The sequence below is a fragment of the Onychostoma macrolepis genome, chromosome 20, assembly GCF_012432095.1.
Source record: "Onychostoma macrolepis isolate SWU-2019 chromosome 20, ASM1243209v1, whole genome shotgun sequence".
Classification (NCBI taxonomy): Eukaryota; Metazoa; Chordata; class Actinopteri; order Cypriniformes; family Cyprinidae; genus Onychostoma; species Onychostoma macrolepis.
Window position 1 is genome coordinate 16029116 of NC_081174.1, and position 23629 is coordinate 16052744.

At 37.1% G+C, this 23629-nt stretch overlaps 1 protein-coding gene across 3 annotated transcripts in view; it reads right to left on the reverse strand.

Moving 5' to 3' along the window:
- Nucleotides 1-23629, reverse strand: part of epha7 (eph receptor A7) — an 83259-nt gene that overhangs the window by 43953 nt on the left and 15677 nt on the right. For all 3 annotated transcript variants that reach the window (XM_058755676.1, XM_058755674.1, XM_058755675.1), the window contains exons 4-5: nt 20246-20401; nt 11554-11889 (exon numbers count right to left, since the gene is read on the reverse strand). In XM_058755676.1, the coding sequence (XP_058611659.1) occupies nt 11554-11889; nt 20246-20401 (492 nt within the window). The remainder of the gene's footprint in view (nt 1-11553; nt 11890-20245; nt 20402-23629) is intronic.

A 23629-nucleotide genomic window follows, 5' to 3' on the forward strand; every position in this document is an offset into this window, starting at 1 on the left:
GTGTTTTGTTTTGTTTTGCTTTAACTGCATGTGAAAGTGGGCGCCTGCTCTTCACTAAAGCAGGAGAAAAAATACTCTACATTTTCACAATTTCAGTTTTTTTCCTCTGTACTGTCAGGAAAAAAAAATTCCTTGCAGCAAAGGAAAGTATAAAAGGAACGAGTTCTATAAATAAACCAGAAGGAAACGTAAGAAAGCAACAAAAGAGCAAACAACTGAGCATTTCCCCTGAGTCTGAAATTGTTCTTTTGCACAAATCTGCACAGGTACATTCCACGTGGTTGTCAATACAATATGGTTATGCCAAATGCCCTTGTTTGGTACCATTTACAAATTCAAACATGAGGCTAAATATTTAACTAAAGTGTCTTGGTTTTCATAACCAGGGCTCAAAAATAAGAGAGATTTTATTTCTGTTTAAGTTCAGATTTGCACTTGCCCCCACTAAAAAAAAAATTAACAACAACAACAAAAACTTATGTCTGTCTGAAATAGATACATTTATTTACATTGTGCTTGTTTTTGGTAAATACTTTTCAAATAAAAGTTTCAATCGTTTCTATATCAAAAACAAAAATGCATTTATTGATTTATTAATATTTTGCTAATTTTTGGTTAAAAAAAATAGTTTATTTAAAAGTTATTTTTAATCTTTTCTATATCAAAACAATAAACAGATAGATAGATAGATAGATAGATAGATAGATAGATAGATAGATAGATAGATAGATAGATAGATAGATAGATAGATAGATAGATAGATCGTTTGACAGCATTAATATATTTGTATTTATTTATTAACATATTCTGCTTATTTTTGCTAAAAAATGTTTAATTAAAAGATTTTAAATCTTTCATATATCAAGCAAGCAATAAAAACCAAAAAAACAAACAAAAAAACGATGTATTTAATTACCATTTGCTTGTTTTTGGTGTTTCATTTTTTTTTTACTTTATACAGTATACACACACAAACACCTTTTTGGGGGGTGCGTGACAATTTCCTCAACTGGCCCGAAACACTCTCACGCTGGCTCCGGGCTATCAGACCTTCCTTATTGCCGAGCCATGATAACTAATCCAAAAAGACACAAATGGACACAAAAAGATAAAGAAGAGCCTCCTGGCCCATATCATACGTGACAGAGATGATTTTAATTGTGGCGAAACAAAGCTTGTCCTAAACAAAAAGCAGCAAGCCTTTCCTGCCCACTGCAATGACAGAACACCTGCTGTTGGATAAGACAGAAATAAGTTTTTCAAAGCTGATGGTCACTATCTACCATCCCAGCATCCTCTCTGCCTCCTGTTACCCTTTTTTTCCGGTGTCCAGTCCAGCTGTGTTCCCCATCTGTCTGCCGAATAGATTCCTCTCACTCAGTCTGTGGATGCTGTAATCTTTTTATTGTTGTTTTATACTATAAACATTAAAAGCCAGGAGAGCAGATGGCCCTCATATCGTCCTGCAGCTTTGATGAAAAGGCACCAGAGCAATATGGCTGAGAGGCAGAATGTGCGTGTCTGTGTGTGTTACCATCACATATAGCTTACAGAAACCAGCAGGTGTGAGAGATGAAAAATCAAGTTATGCTTCGGAAACAGCTAAAAGTTGTCAAAAAAGTTGACGATTCTGTGCAGGTGCCAATCGTAGAACAAATGTTTCTTTTTTCCGATTTTATTCTAGTGAACGTTTATATTCTCCTTCACTTATTCCCATGCCAAAAGTAGCTAGACTAAAACTCATTAGAATTTCTTTGGCTAATGGAGAGAATAGGAGGAGGTGCGAACAGGAAGGGATGAAGACATAATTAGTTTCCTTCTCCACAGGAGACGGTGCGTTGATGAGACAATGAACAACAGAATAATGAGGAAAAGGAGAACTTTTCCATCATCTTCTGGCCTTTAATCAAGTAAAAAAGGGCCAGTCCCTAAAAAAAGGGATGCTATGATGTTTCGTAATATTACGATTAATCTGATCTCAAATACAATTTTCATACTGTACAATATAATGTACCATTTAAAACAACCGATTTGAATGTTTTCATTTTTTATTTCTCTAAACAAAATAGTATTATATTTAAATATTATCCATAACATGAAAATAATTATCAGCTTATTGGTACAAGAATAAAATAAGTAAAACAATTTTATATTAAATATTGATTTAAGCTGAATTTATATTATTATGTGATAAAAGAGAGACTTAATATGAGAGATGTTAAACTAGCACAGTTTAGGTATGTTCAACAATACATTTTCAGCCAAATGCTATAATTGACCAATCAGAGTCAAGAATTCCAGACAACCGTTTAATATAAGGATCCTTTCCTTACTTATCACCAAAATGTGTGTATATGTATGATTCCTTGAGTGTTTGACAAGCTTGACAAGGCTGTTCTAAGGAAGTACGATATCAGATGTGCCAGTCCGCTGTTCAGTTTGGCACACAGATTTGTGCTTGTCACACAGGCAAAAGACAGGGTTAAAGGATTTGCTGCTCTACAGCTGTATTTTACATCCAAGCACACACACACACACACACAATTTAAATGCACATGCATGCAATTTCTCTCTCACAGTCACACATTTTAAGTGTGAGCTGTTAAGGCGATGAGTTTGTTCTCGGCACCGCTGACACACATCTCAATTCAGTCACAAACTACCACAGTACCTCCCCTATGATTCAACCCTTCTGCAGCAGGAAATGAAACACTCTAACCCCTAACAGCCTAGCACAAGGACACATGTTGCATGTAAACAGGAGGACAGAGTGGCACAGGTGCGTTTGTTTGTAATTGCAACTGTGTGCATGTGTGAATTTTTTCCAAAATGTTTGGCTAAATAATGTGTCAGGTTGAAGCTGTGGCCTAGCAGTTAAAACACAAAAGTCCAATAGTATAATGAATAAATAAAAAAATTAGAAGTAGAAATGGAAACATAAATTGGGAGGGAGGGGGTGTATATAAATCCATCATATGTTTCTACTTGCTATTGTTATTTCCTATGTCGCATTGTGTTTTAACATTTTTTTTTATTTTTTTATATATATATATATATATATATATATATAATGGATATAGATATCTATATAAATGTAGTATTATTATATTTAAAACTAAATAAGATACACATTACCTCTTGTATTCCATCTTCATGCTAGAAAAAACATGTGCTAATACCCTATTAAGAAGTGCCTGACTGCTTCTGGGTTTAAAATATCCTCATAACCTCTTTATATCAGACTCATTGTGAGCTGAAACAGTTTTCTCAAAGCCTCTATGAATTATCCAGTCAGAATGTTCAATTAACGCCTGTCAGTTAGAACTGGCCGTTAATAACCACCCGCCACGAAGGCCACCAGCATTATGCGATGCTTCCATTTTTGTTCCAATTTATATTTCTCTGCTGACGGCACATCTGAGGACATTCAGGTGAAAAGTCTCAGAGAGTTCAGAAGGTGGTGACAATTACAAGGAGACTAAAGCCTCCAACTTTTATGCATGGTAGGCACCTGGAACTCGAAAAAGATTGATGCTAATTTGGAAAGTGTCTGATACTCGTTTGCTCAGATAGAGACAACGCATTTGATGGCAAAAGCAGGGGATAAAAGAGGTGGGGGGGACATGTCTGAAAACTTTGTTGCTTGCCTCACAGGAATCTAAATAATTGAGCGAGTTGGTATCCGCTCGTCTGACAGAGAGAAAAGATGACTTTGAGCAAGAGGGTGGTGGAGGGGAAGTTTGAATAAGTGGCACAGAACAATGAAGTGAACCCAAATACATACAAGGTATGCTTTTTCTTACCTGCCTCAGTCTCTCACTGAAAAAATGATGAAAAATGAGTGAATTATGTACTCTAAATACTAGTAAACAAGTACAAAGAAACAGCAATGCATTGTAATTTTGAAGTAGAAAGACTGAAATAGTTTTCCTTGTAAAAAAAATATATATTCTCTGTGCAAAAAAAAAACAAGTAGGAATTTCAATTTACCTATAAAAAGTGGACCAGCAAAATATGTATTTATTCACTTTTTTATAATTGTATCTATTTAATTATTTGCTCTGACACAATATGTAATTTTAGGGATTTTCTTATTTTTAAATCAAAATAATTATTTAAAATGTAACTAGTATTTTAAAATTGCTTTTAAAGCCCTACATTACCATAATGCTGTTGTAAATTAGTCTTATAAGTACTTTTAAGTACGGTTCATCTGGTAAATCTCTGAACAGCCAGATGCAATTGATTCTACTTGTTGGATGCTAGAAAGTCCTGCTCAAATTCAATCCAACAGGTCCCTTCAAGGTGGTTGGCAAACTTCCCCTCCATCCCCTCGTTCATGCTGAGAGACAAGTGTAGATCTCTCTTTCATTTTCTCTGTGTCTGTCTCTCTCACTTCCGTGACAGTGGCCAGTTCAGAAGGACACACTGGAGCAGTGGCTGCTGGGAGTCTGCAGTCAGTCAAGCAGAGAAGATTCTGGGGGATTTGGGGGGCTTCGTTTGCCAGCAATAAAAGGCTTGCAACAGGATCCTCACTGAGATTAATGACCTAGATAGGCCACCGCAATGCCATTTAAATGGGAAAGTAATTAAAGTGCACCTTCCATGAAAATTATTCATTGCTGACGGATTGGGTGACGGACGAATCGCAAGGCATTCCGCACAATGCCACAGGTTAAGTGCCCAGAGTAAGGCCGCCGAGGCCACTGTGAGCCAGACCACCAGCGATTTAACCACAGCTGTTGAATTGTAGCGACCGGTCCAGCTCTTATCAAATTACCACAGATGGAATTACCAAAAGAGGAAAGACAGAAAGAGAGAGAGTGGCTAGGGAGAGAGAGAGAAAGGCCTCTCAGGTAACATAAAACGGCATACAAATGCTACTAAAGAGGCTTGAGGGATCCGCTTAACTAGAAAATTACACCACCTAGCACTGGCCGATTGGGAATCCCGGGAATCAATCAATCCATTCTGTTTAACGTCCCTGCCACAGATTAGGATTTTGCAGAGATCAATCAATGGACTTATTGTTCCCCAAAGTGTGATTCTTCTCAGGGGTATTGAACAGGATCCATTTTGCAGTGATAGCGTGTCGAAAAAGTGGCCGTATTAATTACGAGAGAAATACCGGGAGGATCATCTTTCAGTCTGGGGCATGAGAATGCTTTTTCGCACTTTATAATGCTTGGCGCGACACATTTGGATGTTGCTTGAAGCTTGCAGAAGAAAACAAGCTCATTTGGGTTCTCAGAGTTCAGCTTCATTTGAAGTATTGCAATGTTTTTTGAAATGATTCATCTGTGGACATCATTATTATTTCAAATCAATGCACCTTTGTATTCTTTAATCAAAAACATACAATATGCCACTTACTTGAGATCACAGAAAATAGTAAATGACAATGATCCAGTCAATTCCTTACCTAATAATCACCTAATATTTTCTAGTTCGAGAAGCTGTATGTCACATTAGGAAAGAAAAGATCTCAGTTGCAGTGTTGTTGTTTTTTTTTTTTACTTTAAAATATGTGGAGCAACAAAACAGTTCCTGCTAATGCGACCAGACTGCCCTGAAAAAGAGAGAACATTTTCTGTTATTTACTTCAGTCATGCAGCTCGAAACACAAAGGTTCTTGAGATCAAAGTACGGTGCAAGCTACAGAGCGGTTCTCCTCGAAAGATGAGAGGAAATAACCTGACTGGAATCTAGTAGCATTGGAAAAACCGAGCTACGTATGGAATCCATGTGCCTCAACAAATAAAATTTCTTATTTAAAGCCATTTCCCCTTTAAGGCAGAAGATAAGAGCAGCGTAGCGGAGTACAGGGTTAATGTGCTTCCCTATCAAACACTTAAACAACTTTGCAACACTTTGCAACATCCTAGACAGAGTGGGCCACAGTCAGAGGGAGCTATCAGCGGGCAACATGCACATCGTGCTCTTCTGACATGTAACCTAAGCATTAAAAATCCATTTCCACAGCTTCTCGCCTTCCCTCGCTTTGATTCTGTTTACCGCGCATGCTGTTTGCATCTAAAACACGCGTCTCACATCTGGCTGCTGAATTCTGCGGTGTGGAAAGGGCTGTTCGGTGCCTGATTCCACACTGTTTTCCTCAGAAGGACTCTCCTGAATAAATATTAATGGTTATTCTTTGAGCTATTTCCGCTCAAGAGCATTGGGAAGAACAATGGGTGTTGTTTAGACCGACACACAGAGAGGAGAAGCGAGTGAAGGAGAGAGAGAGAGAGAGAGTGAGAGAGACGCATCCGAGGGCATCTCTACAGAGATGTCAAGTGACAATAGAATGCTGATTGAAATGCTCTTCACCAAACTTCCCATGCAGTCCTCTAGAAAGAGGAAAAAAGGAATTGCCATTAAATAGAGAGAGAGAATTCACATTTGTCTGCAGGGGGGATGGCAAGGGGCGTCAATGGAGGGAAAAAGAGCATTAAAAAAAAGAAATGGTGATGATCTGTACCTGCCGATACAGAAGCAGTCGCTATTTAAAACCATTTCATGGAGAGCAGGGAAGTAATTAGGCTTTGGAGGAACAATGAGTACTCTGAGTAGCCCCCTCTCTCATACGGACACATCCCTTCTTCTGCTCTCTTTTTGTCGCTTATTGTGTCGCTCAGTAGTGGAAGGATAATTAAAGAGAGGATTCCTGAATTCCTCATCAGATGCATAGCCATCTGGATTCGGGCTCCGCACCTTTGCTTTCTGCTGTCCTTACCGTTTCTACTCCTACGCTTGGTGCCTGAAGCACCGACTTATTCTCATGCAGATGGAGACGAGAGATGAGAGAGGAGAGAGGAGAGGGTCTCACCCCCACCCCTCCTTTTCATCCGTCCCTGGTTTTCTCTCTGCCTTGTCTTTCTTTGGTGCTTTTCTGCTGTTAAAGGTATAGCTCAATATAACATTCAAAGGTTCAGGGTCAGTACTTTCTTTTTGTTACGTTTTAAAGTGTCTCCGCTCACTAAGGGTGTATTTACTTGATCAATAGACAGTAAAAACAGTCAATATTAACACAGTAAAATTATTACAGTTTAAAATAGCTTTTCTATTTTAATATATTTATTCTGTCGATGGCAAACCTGAATTTTCAGCAGCCTTCAGCGTCACATGATCCTTCATTCTAATATGCTGATTCAGTGCTCAAGAAACATTTCTTATTATTATCAATGTTGAAAACATTTGTCATGTTGCTTAATATTTTTGTGGAATCCGTGATACATTTTTTCATGATTCTTTGAAGAATAGAAAGTTCAAAAAGAACAGTATTTATATGAAACTGATTTTTTTATATATATTATAAATGTTTTTACTGTCACTTTTTTATCAATTTAATGTGTTTTTTTGCATTTAATTTCTTTAAAAAAATTTATAAATAAAGTAAATTTAAAAAATCATAATGACCCCAAACTTTTGAACATGTAATATAATAATTGTTTTATCAAATTCATCAGCAGAGGTGGGAAGGGTTATTTAAGAATAATACGAATAAAACTGATGATTTTTTTTTTTTTTAAAGATTTATATTTGGCATTTTCGCCTTTATTATGATTGGACAGATCAGAGCTGACAGGAAGTGAAGTGAGAGCAGGAACGGGAAAGGTCCTCGAGTTGGGATTCGCTCTATTTCGACACGCTGCCCACAAGGCTAAAACTGATGAATAAAAAAAAAAAAGAAGTATTTATTAATGTGCATTAGATCAATTTTAATTCTTGCTCCTCACCCCAAATGCTCTTCACCTTTCCGTTCTCTCTCTTAATACTCTTTCTGATATCCATCCCCAGGTAATAAGACTTGGGAAGAGCTTAAAAGATGCTATTTTTTTTCTACTCTGAAGGCCTTGATAAACTCATCAGTGTTAATGAGTGTCCTGCTCTGTCTGACCGGCTGGCAGCTTATTGTTTCAGGAAGCTCCATTCTCGCCCATTATGAGGTAGTCATCCATTGCCGTGGTAACCCAGGGGTAAAATTGTGCCTGTAAGGCTCCGGCGAGCAGAGAATTGAGCATGCTCAGATAGGGTTAAATTTTCCATCTCGGCTCTAAACAAGGGGCTGATTGTCCAGGGCTCCTATCGGTTTGCCATCACAGTGAGCCTGTTGTATTCAAATGGAGCCTGTGCTTAATTATTAAAGGTGAATCTTTAAATATATGAGTAATTGAGTGGGCAACCATTTCATTTTCATTCAAATGTGGATACATGCAAAGCTAGACTCAAGGACATGCAGTTGATTTGTCCATTTGGAAGTCCTGTATAATTAGACAGATTTGCCTGACCACAATCAGACGCATTTCTTAGAGGGACTTAGAAGATGGATTCCTGTATTCAAAATCAGCTGAATGAAGCGCAAAGAAATGTTCATTTAAATTATGTTGCTAATGATAAAATATCAAAACTAAAAGAAAAAGGAGAAAATCCAAAACGAGCCAACCTCACTAAAGCTACATTCATACGTGGTTTGCAATCCAATTCAAATCGTATTCTTGGAAATCCGTTTTAGACTGACCGGTCAGATCGGATTTAGCGTAGCTTTTTCATGTTCTCACACCACGTAAAACGTAAAAACGTCAGAAGCTTTTGCAGAAACAAGCTTGTGTTGTTGCGAACTGCAAGTCAAGTGGGAAAAGACAATATACTGCTAGTATACGCACTTTTTTGAGTGTTGAAACATCTGTTTTGCAAACTGTATTGCTGTTTTTGTTATTTTTAGCATGGGCCTAATAACGCAACAACATTGCCATAGAAACCAGTCAGTTAGACAGTTATTCAAATCAGATTCCATCCAGATATGCACAAAATCGGATTTGGGCTGACAGTCTGAACGAGGCTTAAATGACTAACCTGTCATTGGAAGACTAGTTGAATTGTCAACCATAGCTAGAATCTACTCACATTCAAATAGGAAATTTTTCATCATTTTTGGCCTACTCTGTAGATTGAAAGACATGAAAAATGAAACCGGTAATACTGGCACTACAGAAAACAGGGCTTTACTAATATATTTTCTCAATCTGACAATAACTAATGACTAAATATTGCCCAGGGTGGCTGGTGTAATTGTCTGTTGTCAGTATGCCAGAGATAATTACGGCCGGCTCTCACTTTGAGACAAGGGTCTATCCCCCCGCTCTCTCTGTCCCTTATCTTGCTTTCTCTCTCTGCTCCTAACCTACCAAGGTGTCCGTGTGTCCTTGTGGCTCCTTACTCCAGCGAGTGTCTCTGTCACGATCCCTGTCATGAAACATACATCATCCCCTCTCCCCTTCCTCCTCGGCTCCGCTCCTCCCTCATTTTACTGGCTGCCGGTCATTATCGCCTCTCCCTCTGTGTCTCTTCCCTCATCTCTCTGTGAACACGTGCATGCATGAGCTGCTTGTGTTATCCTGTCACTGACCTTGTTTTGTTTGCAAACCATAAAAACAACAAAAATGCAAATGAGAGCTTGAGTTTTGAATGCAGGTGGTGAAACACTAGGGATGTACAAAACTACAAACTGTCAGAATCAACGAGTCTGTAAGTTACCTGAATGACTGGATGACTAATTGGTCTAGATTAAAAAGAACCTTTTTTGTATTTCTTTGACAGTGTTTACATAAAACACATTCTTGCATTCCAAAACAGCTGAACTAAGCACAACAGAATGGAACAGGAAGCAGGATTCTCGAGACACAACAGCCAAAAATATCTGTCTTGAAGATCTTAGGTGCTTTACTTAGTATGGTGTCTAGATGAGAATAGCATATAATAATCTAGATAAAGAGAAAATGGACTACATATTTAAAATATATAATTTTACATATTTTGTAGACAAAAGGAGATAAACTAGACAACATACCCCAGTGAAAAATAAATATACTACAATGTATTTATTTAAATATACTGAACTGGTATACTTAAAGTCTGCTAAATTAGAACAACTAATTTTGTGCTTAATGCACTTTAATTGTGCAGAAGTAGTGCTGAAGTCCAAATAAAGATATATTTAATTGTTATAAAGTGGAACTATTGCAAGAGTACTTCAGGTACACTTTAAATATCTAGCATTTAAAGACATGTATTTATTAAAGATCATACAATCCTCAGTGACATTAAAACACATTTTAGGCTTAATATTAAGAAATGTGCATTGTGTACAAGTAGTACTCCAAATAAAGTTTAATTATAACTTTTATATCAGTCTCGAGCGATTTGAACTAAGTATGAAATAAATGCATTTTAAATATATTCCTTTTTTACCAGGGCATTCATATCTAGATATAATTATTACAAATTTTCTAGATAAAACAGTCAACAAATGTCTAGATAAAATATTATACAATTTCTAGATAAATTATATATTAAAATTATACATTTAGAAATATATAGAACATAATGTATATTTTAGATCACATATAGTATATATTGGACAACATATTTTCTAGACTAACAAAATAAACAAATAAATATTGATAACCCAGTCAACATATGTCTACATAAATTACTGTTATTATTGTTAGCAAATGAAAAAAACTGGATAAAATACATTTATATTTCTAATATTATATATTGCATTATAGATGTCTAGATAAAAATATTATATATTATCTAGATGAAAAAGTCAGCTTCACTAATCAACTAGTCAGTTGTTGGATGACCATCCCTAGGTAACATATCAGATACAGTGGGATCTCTTTTCTAAACAACAAAGACTCACAACGAAACAGGCAAATATTGTATGTGTGCACGTACAACAACACTGCAGTCTATGCGCTAGTTGCTGAAGCGTGGTGCTAAGCTATCACTGTCTACTAACCTCTTGTTAATGACCAGAACCAGTATGCATTTGAAGGCAAATTGTATTTCATGGATGCTTGGGCATGAAAGAGAAATCTTGTTTTGCAGATCCATAAAAAATAGTTCATTAAAAAACATGCATTTCTCTAGCATGTGCAGTCTCAGAAACAGCTCTTAAATTATGGCCAACTCCCGAGAGAGAGCGAGCGTGAGAGAAAGAGAGAAAGAGGGAGAGCCAAAGACAGGCAACCACTCGTCGAGCTAATAATGTTTGCGGCCATGACTTCAGCACCAATGCTAGCATTTGCCACCCATTTAATTTCAGGGGATAAAGTGAAAGCTCAAATCATTTATCAAGAATTCAACAAGTCTTGCGGAAATGTCAACCATGGCGACTGTAAGTGATATTTAAAGGTGGCGGTTCTTCTGGCAGACAATAACAACTAAAGGGGAAACGAGAGAGGTATTCTTGTGCGTGACTTCTATTATTTATCATCTGTTGCTGTTCACCACTATATCGTCGCCACAAAACCACAAATTATGAACTGCAGAAACACGGTTACAAGATAATTTGTTAAATTATCCCAACGGTGGTGAGTACAGAACCGTGAATGCACTAGTTGGAAATTATACAGCCTCGAGTTGAGAGTGCCGTCCAACCAAGCAACACGAAAAACATCAGAACTTCCCTCTAGTGTAAAAAAGCATCAAAAGCACATCAGAATGGTGTTAAGCCGAATAGCCACTGAAGTCCAAACCTCTTACCTGCTTGGCTGGTCGCGATGCTGACGGCCGCAAACAGTCGCTGGGTACGGCTGAGGTCGGACACGCCGTTCACAGCCTCGACCTCAAAGGTGTAGTTTGCGTGCGCTAACAGGTCGGTGATGGTGACGTAGGTGTCCGTTAATCCACTCTGCTGTGGCGAGAAGCCAACATTGCTCCCGCAAGGAAAGCACTCTTCCGGCTCCCAGGTGCAGCGGCGGCATATAATCCGGTACGTCACGTCGTTACGGCCGCCCGTGTCAGCCGGCGGGGTCCACTCTAGGCTGACGGTGGTGTGGTTGATGTTGTAAAGCAGGTTCTGAGGAGCTGATGGTGGCCCTGTAGTAAGAAAAGAGGGGGATGCTTAGATAAACATGTGACTTATATTTAATAGCACTCTAGTCTTTTCTCGAGACAAAAACACCATGGAAATATGAGAAATCTGGGCCCTTGGCAAATCCTGACATGCAATTATACCGTAACCTAGATACATAGAGATGTTATGCTGAAGAATGCTGGGGAGTTGAACTTGAGCGCTGCCAAGGTCGATGTAGACCAGGGATGTAGCAAAACAATGAAACGGTGAACAACGAGATACTGTTTCAAGGTAGAAAACCTTGAGATAAGACCGCCTTGGTACTGGAAAACCTTGAGATAAGACCGCCTTGGTACTCATCTACTCGGTAGCGTTTCATTACTGAGCCAGGGAGTTATGAGTTTCCTGTGGAAAGAAAAGAGGTGATACAATTGGCAAAACACTTTTTTTTTTGACTGCCAGGGTGACAGGGAGTCTAAGCCATGGAAGACAGTGAGTCTGAGTCACTTCCAGAATTTAAGAGTCAGATCATGAGCGAGTTGTCACCCCGACAATAGCAACAGCGCAGGATTCCGCTCAGCCTACAATAACCAGCTCACAGACGGATGACCACAGTGGAAAACAACCCATCATCCCCTAATCCCCGCCAGTGCCAAGGAATCTGGCGCGTCTCATAAAGCAATGATTTATACTTTGCTACTTTTATCCAACCACCAAGCCCTTACTTTTATCACCCTAATGTTTTTATAATGGGGCCGCTGCCTGTTCAATATCTCTTTTATTAGAACTTGTCTTTGTGATGGTCTTGCATCATGGGTTTGCCGTTTTGGAGAGGTTCGATTTTTGTACCTGAAAGTGAAATAGCGACCTGTACATATCCACTGGTGTGGAGCTGAATAGGCGTTTTCAATCTGTTCTCTAGTGGAGCTGAGCTCATGAGAGGGATTGTGGGATTGACAACAGAGTAACTGGTGAGCGTTTAAAAAATAGCAAATGTTAGCAAGAGGTGAAAATGTCGTCTGACGTCTCTCATAGGAATTCAAAATCTGCTGATAGTTTTTATTGATTTTACATATTATTTATAAAAACAGCTGTTCACAAAAACAAAAAACAAATAATAACAATATAATAATTAGATTTCAAATGCTATTTGCAAGTTTTAGGCAATATTACACCTATACTGTTTTGTTTGCATAAAAGCTAAAACATTCAAACTAAAATCTATACTTTTGTCGTAATATTTAAATGTTCTGGAGGATAATCGATAAATGGACATTGTTAAACTTCAAAATAAATTCATAATAATTTTTAAGATTACATTGAACTGCATTATTAAATTATTTTAATAAAGATTATTTTAGTTTTTTAATTTTAAAGATGAATTTTAAGTGAGTGTTAGAGGATGGCAGAAGTAATCTAAATGTAAAAGTAGTGTAACTGAGTATGAAATATCATCCAATAAAGGGAAATGAAATACTGTATCTCTAATATGAACTGATAAATGATATGGTACCATTATATTTTGCATACGAAGAGTTAAGATGCAAAAGCCTCTAAGTGCCATTCGAGATTTTCTTCTAAAATGAGCATTTTTATCAGACTCCTATGTTTAGGTTCAGTTATTTCACTTTAATGGCAATGAAAAGAATCTCAAAGTGAAAATACTGAACCTACACATAGGAGCTTGATAAAATTTTCATTTTAGAAGAAAATTTCAAAAGGCACTTAGAGGCTATTGCATCTGAACTCTTCAATACTGTCTATATTGTATAATATACTTTGGGCATTCTGAAATCAAGTTTGCATTTTTACCTAAGTGATGTCGAGGTAATTTGTCACTACAAAACGCAAAGTCGTGTGTCGCCAAAACTGCGGACATTTACTAACAAAACACTCGATGCATATGAATGAGGGGAAAGAGCAAGCATTAGAATTGTGCGAATGGTTAATATGACACTTAAAGTTTGCTCCTCATTAAAGCTAATGGCACACACATCCATCCATATTCATCAAAGTAGGAGGGGAACGAGTGAACGGAGGAGATGAAAGGGCCACCTGTGGCAGGTGAAGAGATGTGGTCCGTCTCTCCATCTCTCTTTTCTCTGTATCTATCTCTCAAGCTCCAAGCACAACTTCACGTACTAATGCTAATGATGTCCCTCCTACTCCATTCCCCTCAGGGAGAGCCGCAAAACACACACACACACACTCATCCTCCTGAGACTTTAGCATTCTATTTCTATGGTTACCTGTAAGAATAATAATAACACTAATGGCTCTATTTGGCAGGGCCTTCTCATTCCGCTCTTGAGTGGCAGAGATCAAGGGATTGTTTATCTTTAAATGGACAGCTGAGACAGGAAGGGACTCAAGTCAAGCTGTGATTGAGCATATCTATTCAAGCGACAAGGTAGCACTGGGATGAATCACTACTGGAGAGGTCCTATTGATTTAATTCTCACAAAACGTTAAATAAAAGCACTGTAATCTAATAACAATCCATGATGTTGTTCAAATTTCATGATTTGAAGCTTTGTACGAAACTGCCCAGTCCGTCAAACACTTAATGCACAATGTTTTTGTATGAAGGCATGGTGGTTTCAGACGGCTCACAAGGCACCACACCTGATCTCAACGTAGAACAAATTCAAGATTTAGACATATCTAAGCAAATATTTAAAGGGATAGTTCACCCAAAAATGAAAATTCTGTCATTTATTACTCACGCTCATGCGTTCCAAACCCATAAGACCTTTGTTCATCTTCGGAACACAAATTAAGAGATTTTTGATGAAATCCGAGTTTTCTGACCCTGCATAGACAGCAACGCAACTACCACGTTCAAGGCCCAGAAAGGTAGTAAGGACATCATTAAAATAGCCCATGTGACGTCAATGGTTCAACCTTAATTTTATGAAGCTACAAGAATACTTTGTGCGCACAAAGAAAACAAAAATAGCAACTTTATTCAACAATGTCTTCCATCTTCCATGTCAGTCGATGCACGTTCATGACAGAATCACAACGCAACGTTGAACCACTGATGTCACATGGAAATAATCTTAATTTTGTGTTCCGAAGATGAATGAAGGTCTTACAGGTTTGGAACGACATGATTTTCATTTGCATATGGCAAATGCATAATGTATTAAAAATAGTATAATTTATCTCTTTGTATACATGGAATCACAATCGAACATTTATGAAAATATTTTATTCGAATTTATTTTTCTTTTTTTTTTTTTTAAGTCCAGGATGAAAACAATGAGTATAGAATGAAAACGGCTAAAGCAAGACTTTCCTGTCGAGTGTACATCTGGCATCTGGAGAGTCCTGCAGTCGTCTTTTTTTTTATACACTGTTGAGAGCGTCATCGTCTGCTGGTTAACAACAAAATGCCCTCCGAGTTTACTGCTCTCATTTGCTCTTTCACACACGAGCGCATATGTGTTTCTATATATGTAATCTGTCATCTCCTCTGCAGTCTGCTTTGAGACTGATTCTGCAGGGACGCTAGAGGAAGTCTGGGGGAAACTGGGACAAATTTCTGCCACAGACAGCTTGATTTTCTACACCACAAACCAAACTATTCTTTTAATGGATATGAAGTTTGCTTAAAGCCTGTGTGCGCTCTTTCACACTCGTTGTTTTTGCTTTCCCCTTGAACCTTCTTTTAAAATAAGATTTTTTTTAACCACGCTTTATAGATTGTATAGCCTCAAACCGCCCACAGACTGTTCACTGAGTATCTGATGAAATTTACACACAAAACTGCAAACTTCTCTTCTATTTTTTCATGGAAAGGGCATTGCCATCTGAATGATTTTTTCCCAAAGCGGTCTATTGTTGTGGTATAATATATTTGGATAAACCCGCTCTTAAATGGCGTGTGAAAAAAAAATGTGATTGATCGCTTTATATGCAGGTCTTACCCTGTCCAAGTAGGCTGTTCTTGGTTAGAATGAGCTGCGATGTGGACCACGCTTTAAGCCTTTAGTCAAAAGTCTGGCAGATGAGATCAAGTGACATTTCTAACAGTGATTTTTAACAAGTAAAGGAGCTGAATATCTTTCTAATCTAAAAAGTGAGATAATGAATGCGAAAAAGTAATAATAAAATCATGTTTGAAATCAGGAAATGTGTTCACGATTCTTACCCTTGCTGTTTTCCTGTGAGAGAATGTTAATTAGGTCAACCTGCTGATCTTGTGTGTGTGTGCGTGTGCGTGTGTGTGTGAAGCCTGAAGTCTCAGGCCAAGCAGCACTGGAGCTTAACTCAGGAATCCAGTTGTTATCTGCACATTGAGCAGCTCTTGGCTGTCTTAGTGCTACTCCTCCTAATAAAGGATAATTCACCCAAAAAGCTTGTCATTCACTCGCCCTCAAGCTGTTCCAATCCTGTATGACTTTATTTTTTTCTGTGGAACACAGAAGATGAATCTTAACAAATATCCTATTTTCAATTTAATGAAAGGTAATGACATTTTTGTTGACTATATATATTTTGCAGTCGATATTGGAGTGAATAATGACTTAAATTTCGGTGTGCTTGTTGCACATAAGCAAAAAACATAGTATATACTCGTCCATTCAAAAGATATTGTAATGTGTTTAACGAAGTCTCTTATCCTTACCACGGCTGCATTTATTTGATCAAAAATACAGTAAAACACCAGCATTGAGAAATATTATTACAATTTAAAATAATTGCTTTATTTAAACAGATTGTGAAATGTTTTTTTTTTTTTTTTTTTTTTATTCCTGTAATGGCAAAATTGAATTTTTAGCAGGCATTACTCCAGTCTTCAGTGTCACATGATACTTTAGAAATCAATCTAATAGCTGATTTGCTGCTCAAGGAATATTTCATATTATTATCAATGTTAAAAAAAAAAAAAAAATTCTGCTTAATTTTTTTTTTTTTTGAGGAAATCAAAAACTTTTGATTAATAAAATGTTCAAAAGAACAGTATTTATTTTGTAACAATGAAAAAGTCTTTACTATGACTTTTGATCAATTTAATGCATCCTTTCTGAAGAGAAAAAAACTGAACCCGACATTTTTAAAAGGTAGTGTCTATACGGGTTGTATTTATAGTGATTTTTGCCACAGAAGAAAGACAGTCATACCAGTTTGGAATAACATGAGGATGAGTAAATGAGATATTTCATTTTTTGAGTGTCTATTCCTTTAAGACTCACCACACTAATGAGAGTCCCAGAGGGCTGCTACTTCTGAACCGTGTTTAAACAGTCCAGCCACTAATCCTTAATCTACAAACATGGTACCTGAACTTTGGCCTTACATGTACCAAGCACCATGGGTAGATTGAGGGATGGAGCCGGAGAGAGATGGTCGAGAGAGGCTGGTTTTATTACTGTACTCCTGTCCCTTAGCAACTGTGGGAAAAAGGAAAGTCTCACCCTCAGGGACACGTCAACGAATGGAGGTGATGATTCCAGGGCTTGAAGAGAGCTGAAAAGAGAGTATGTAGGTTATGTGCTCTCACTTTCTCTTACTTTCTTTCTCACTTTTTCAGTGTCTCCTGCTCTCCCTTTTCCTCTTTTTCTCTCTGTCACAAAGTCCCACCCTCCTACCGCCCCTTCCAGACTTTCGCTAGTGCCGACACCATGCGCAGCTGTCAGGTGATTGATGTCATCTCTGAAAGCTGTCAAGAACTCCCTTCTTTCGTTCTATCTAAAAAGAAAAAACTTCTCTCGAACACAGCAGGCTTGCCTAAGTATCGCCCATTTATCTTGACGCCTCACAGGTTGTGGTAAACCGGGAGAATTTATGCCATGGCATTGGGATTATTTTGTACTGTAGATAAAAATCTCAAATAAGTGAATATTTGTGAAAAACTTTGTGCTGTTTTTTTCTTCCTTTCAGCAATGACAGACCTTTCTTCAAGTGAATATTAATTCCTTTCACTCTGAAAATCTGAATTTCATTAAGGCCGCTCTTAATCCGTGTTCTGAGGAGCTGAGTGCGTATTGACAGAGCTTAAGATTCGGTAGGTTTACACCTCGCTCATTTAAAAAGCTGTCCATCAGGGTGTTTATTCAGCGAATGTAAATTCACCCCCAATTACCATTCAGTTCCATGCGGCTTTAAATCCCCAAAAAAGAAATCTTCATCCCAGACAATTCAGATGGTCACAATAACTTAATCCCGAGATAATTAAGACAAGTCTGGTGAGGACAGTATTTCGCAGGCACGACACTTCAAAAGAGATGCGATTTATGTTTGTTAAAAGTTTTTTGTTTTACCCCCTTGATTTGCATTTTTTTCCCTCCTGTCACATCCTTATTATCCCAAACTCTTGCCACATCCTTTATGACTCACTGTGATTTAGAATCCTCCCTTAATTCTTTGTGCATCTGGATTTCTTCTTTAACATTATATCTTTGTGATATAACAATGCATGGTGTCACCTATATCGTTCTACACTACTGTCTAAAAGTTTGGTAAGATTTTTTAATATTGCTACATTTGTTTGATCAAAAATACAGTAAAAACAGTAATACTGTGAAATATTATTACAAAAAAAACAAAAATTATATTTGAATATATATTTAAAATGTAATTTATTCTTGTGATGCAAAGCTGAATTCAGCAGCCATCAGTGTCACATAATCATTCAGAAATCATTCACATATGCTGAGTTCAAAAAACTGATTTAGTGTTCTTTGTGAATAAAAGAGTTAATTTCTTTAAAAAATATATATATATATTTTTATATATTTTTATATAAAATATTTAATATTTTTATAATATATTAAAATTAATATATATATATATATATATATATATATATATACATATATATACATATATATACCATGTATACTTATGCATAATCATTAAGGGCCTGTGTCGTCATTATAACTGCATTTCCACATTGTACAACTCATATGACTTAACCATTAATTTTCCCTCTGAAAAAGCCATTGCGAGAAACTACATGACTCTTAATCCTTGCGTTCTGCGTGCATTTTTCAGCAACGTCAATGTTTTCATGCCCAGACAGAGTAACAACAGCCAGACCGGGTCAGGGGAGTAACAGATCTGATGTGTACTTGGAGGGAAAGAGAAAGAGGAAGGCAGCGGAGACGCGGGTAATTGTGTGGTGAATTCGAGGCCTGTGTTTTCTCTGTTCTCTGATTGGGGGGCAATTGGCAACAATTAGACTAGCGTGTTTTAGTGTGATCATCTCTTTTGGAAAGCAGCGGTGAGACAAATGTGGGGGAGTTACTGTAAGAAAGAAGAAATGTGGGTGGATACAGACTGGAAAATACTGTAGAGGTAAAGCCTAGTTGAATGATTAATGCATGGCATATGTGTCATCATAGGATAGGCTGCACATCTGCCCTGATCCACAACAGCACAGCTAGGGTCTAATATGTTTCTCTCATCTACACAAATTCATTTGTCATTCTCTGTTGTCTATCAAAGCACAGTTAACCAAAACAAAATCATCATCATATGCCTTTGTGCAATAATTAAAAAACAAAAGGGACTCAGGATGCGACTCAAGATAGATAGATAGATAGATAGATAGATAGATAGATAGATAGATAGATAGATAGATTTTTTTTCCCAATATCTTACAGCCCTACTCCTTGCTTTAATGCACTCTCTCCATCTCTTTGTCTTCAGGAAGTGAAGCACATCCTGGGATTCTACCTGATTGAACCTGTCCTTGAGCATATTTCCAGGTAGACCGACTCGCCCTGATCTCCCTCCCCGCCTCTTTTCACCCCTGTCTGGCCTGTGTAAATAAGTCATCAATGGCTGTAGAACAGGCGTGTTATTCAAAAAGAGAGATGGCCGAGGAGAGGAAAGAAGAGGACAGGTGGTTATTAGAGGGGAGGGAAGGAGAGGAAAGAACTGCTGAGACCCACTTCCGTTTGTTCCGACTGTAATTACTGGAATCGTTATGCACATTCAAACTGAATCCAAACACCTGCCCACTCAGATTTTTGAGTTAAGTTGATTTTATTATTTAAAAAAAATAAATTAAAAAAATCATGCAAAAGAAATACTGTAACACTTTAATACTGTAAATATACTGTAAGACTATCATGTATCATACTTAAATTAAGTAAGAACTACTAAGCAGTTAAAACATTTTTTTCCCCTCTCTTTCTCCTTATTTTGCCTTGGGCACCAAGTGAGCCAGGACTGCCACAGTGCTCCTCAAAATACAAAATACAATGCCTGTCTCTTCTGGTAATTAAAATTTCATCTGACAGGAAACAGACAATTGCTTGGAACTGGGAATGATATATGTCAGTTTGTGGATATAAAGACACATATAGAAGGGAAGGCAAGGAAAGGAAAGTAAGAAGACCAAAGATTGACAAACGTCTCACTCACTAGTGCAGGCGACAGATGGGGGGTCAGAGAGGGCTCTATAATAGCCGTCCTCACAGTCACATCTCCATGAGCCCTCTCGGTCATTATAACTGTGTGCGGGACAACGGGAACACTGAAGATCCTGAGATGAAGACTTGTAGAATCCACGACCACAGGCTGGATGGTGATGGAGAGAAAGAGAGAGAGAATTAGCATGTGTTCACATTTTGTATCATCTAGTGTTTGGATCAGACTGCCCCTTAAGCATTCTCATAAGAAAGAAAGAAAAATGTCTCTTTAATATCTCAATTGTTTTTTCTCAGATTCTCAGACCATGATCATATGTATCTCTTCTAGGGTTTTAGAAGAGATCTCAACATTTGCAATCAAAAGTCATTTTGTAGTAAAAGTAATTCAATTCTCCCATGAGTCAAATGATCAGAGATATGTAAACCATATGAATTTTATATTTACAGCCAGTGCTATTATAGTTAACTAAAACTAAAATTAAGAAAACATATTCTTGGAAGTTAATAAATAAACTTAAAATAATAAAATAAAATAAAATAAAATAAAATAAAATAAAATAAAATAAAATAAAATAAAATAAAATAAAATAAAATAAAATAAAATAAAATAAAATAAAATAAAATAAAATAAAATAAAATAATAAAATAAAATAAACATAATTTAACTTCGAAAAGTTTGAAATGTTGTCTTGGCAACTACCTGGAATTAAGTTTAATTTGAAGTACTAAAATGACTAAAACTAAACTGAAATAAAAATAAATTAAAGATAAATATATACATTTAAAAATGCAGTAGCTAATAAAAATGGCAAAAACACATAACAAAATTACTCAAAGTGAATTAAAATAAAAACTAATTATATAAAAATCAAAGTTAATTCAAAACATTAATAAATGTATAATATGTACATAATACAAAAATAGCAATGTTTATAGCAGGAATTTTGTCAACAATTGTTTTTTCTTCTAAGATGTTTTAAGACACAAGTCAATTCATAAAAAAATTATTAATCATTAAGCAATATGAAAAGATCAAACTCTGAGCACTAACATTTTCTGCTGGGTCATTACAACACACACTACACATTACAGTCACTCATATGTTGCATCAACCAGGGGTCTAATATTCCTGATCACCCCAAAAGCACTAGCATGCTTGCCTTTACACCACCTCTAGCAGTCAGAAATGACCTAGAGGCAAGGTTACTGTGGAAAATAGGAAACTTAAATGGATTATTTCAGTATTTCACCTTTTATGAAGGGAAAAAAGGACATCCCGCAGGCAGCCAGGGATCAGAGACAAAGCAGAAATTAGGGCCAGATCGCTTTAGGCTATGCACAAGAATCACCCTCACACGTCCCAATGACAACGAGTCATTTACTCCCACTCTTTATTTCATATGCACATATGGGCTGAATTGCCAATGAAGCACCATAATCATATATTACTATTTGCATTATAATTAGACAACATTAAATACCTAATAAAATGATTTTTCCTTTTTATTCAGTTTTTCATGACTTTATAATTCATCACTAGAAACGGTGGTGTTAATTAACCTTCTGAAAAGGAAAAAAAAAAAAAACTGCAGAGAGAACAAGTCTGGGGTGATTCCACAGGCTGAGGTATTTTCTAGTTCACATCAGTAAGCAAAGAGAAATAAGCTATTTTCGGTTTGGCCTTTTGGTCGGCACTGCTGAGAGCCACTAATCCACACTTAGCAGCTGTTTGCTTAAAACCCCCTTCAGCCTAAAGAGGGAATCGGGCCCACATGATTTTTCTTAAACCCCAACCACGCCCGCATCCCCTGGATAAATATTACTTTGTTCACAGCTATGCATTCTAATGATTATTACCAGGGACACAACACTACTGATTATCAATTCCAAGCCTAGTTTTTAGATCTCAGTAGTTGCATTATTGTTTCAAGGCCTTCAAAAAGAGGAGAAAAAATCCTGCAGCTTTCCGTGACAAGACTAAAATGGAGATCGCACAGGAGGTCGGCCGATTTCCTCATTTTAAACACCACCTAGTTTAGATGGGGGTGGCTGAGGGATACGGTATCCCCATTTCAGCTACATGAAAGCCCTGTCACTGTGTATTTATCTCAGAAGCATGGCATGGTGTGGCTGTGCAACGTAAAGAACAAGAGCCTTCTGAGGCTGAGAAGTGGAGGAAAGGGATGTGATTTTATCTGGGATCTTTCTCAACCAGTGAGGACTTGTAATTGAAAGCAGCAAGTCTAGTTCTTGTTGTAAGGAGGTGGTGCTGGCAAAGCATACCATGAAATAGCCATGGTTTAATGGTATTCAGGTATTTGTCCATTTAGGATACATTTAATTGTCTTGACTCATTTTTCATTGTGTAAATTAAATAATTACACCACAAATAAAAATAAACATATTAAACAATATATGTGTAGTGTCAAAACATACAGTATTAAGATTCCTTTCCATATATTTATGCAGTGTTGTCTCTGAACAAGGGATTTCAAACCATTGGAAAAGAGAAGAAAAGAAGGAGAGGGAAAATGAACAGGAAAAGAACCAGGAAAAGGAAATGCTAAATACAGGGGGGAAAGGAAGGGACAGTAAAGTAAAATAACCGGTAAAAGGAAAGGTAAGAAAGAAATAGGAAAAAGAAGACGACAACTAAGAAAAAGTACAAAGACAGAAAACGAAACGAGAAAATGAAAAGGAACACAAAAAAGAAAAAGGAAAGATAAGGAAGACAAACAGGAGAAAGTACGAGAAAGGTAAGAAAAGAACAAAACAGAAAAGGAAAATGAAGGGAAGGGAAGGTAAAGTAAAGTAAAGTAAAGGAAAGGAAAGGAAAGGAAAGGAAAGGAAAGGAAAGGAAAGGAAAGGAAAGGAAAGGAAAGGAAAGGAAAGGAAAGGAAAGGAAAGGAAAGGAAAGGAAAGGAAAGGAAAGGAAAGGAAAGGAAAGGAAAGGAAAGGAAAGGAATGGAATGGAAGGGAAGGGAAGGGAATGGAAGGAAGGAAGGGAATGGAAGGAAGGAAAAGGAAAAGGAAAAGGAAAAGGAAAAGGTAAAGGTAAAGGTAAATGGAAAAAGACAGGTACAGGAACATGAAACGCAAGCAAAAGGAACAAGAAAAGGAAAAGGCCAGGTAATGAAGATAAACAAGAGAAGGAACAAAAAAGTAAGTAAAGACAAAACAGAAAAGAAAACGGACAGGGAAGGTAAGCTGAGGAACGGGAAAATGAGAAGGAACAGTAGAGATAAGGGAACAGGAAAGGGAAAGGGAAAGAATGAAAAGATGATAAAAAAAAAAGAAACAGGACAGGACAGGAAAGATAGAAACCATTTTCCTGGTAGGCTGGTGTGTCTGTTAGTTTTAGTTTTCAGCTCTGAGC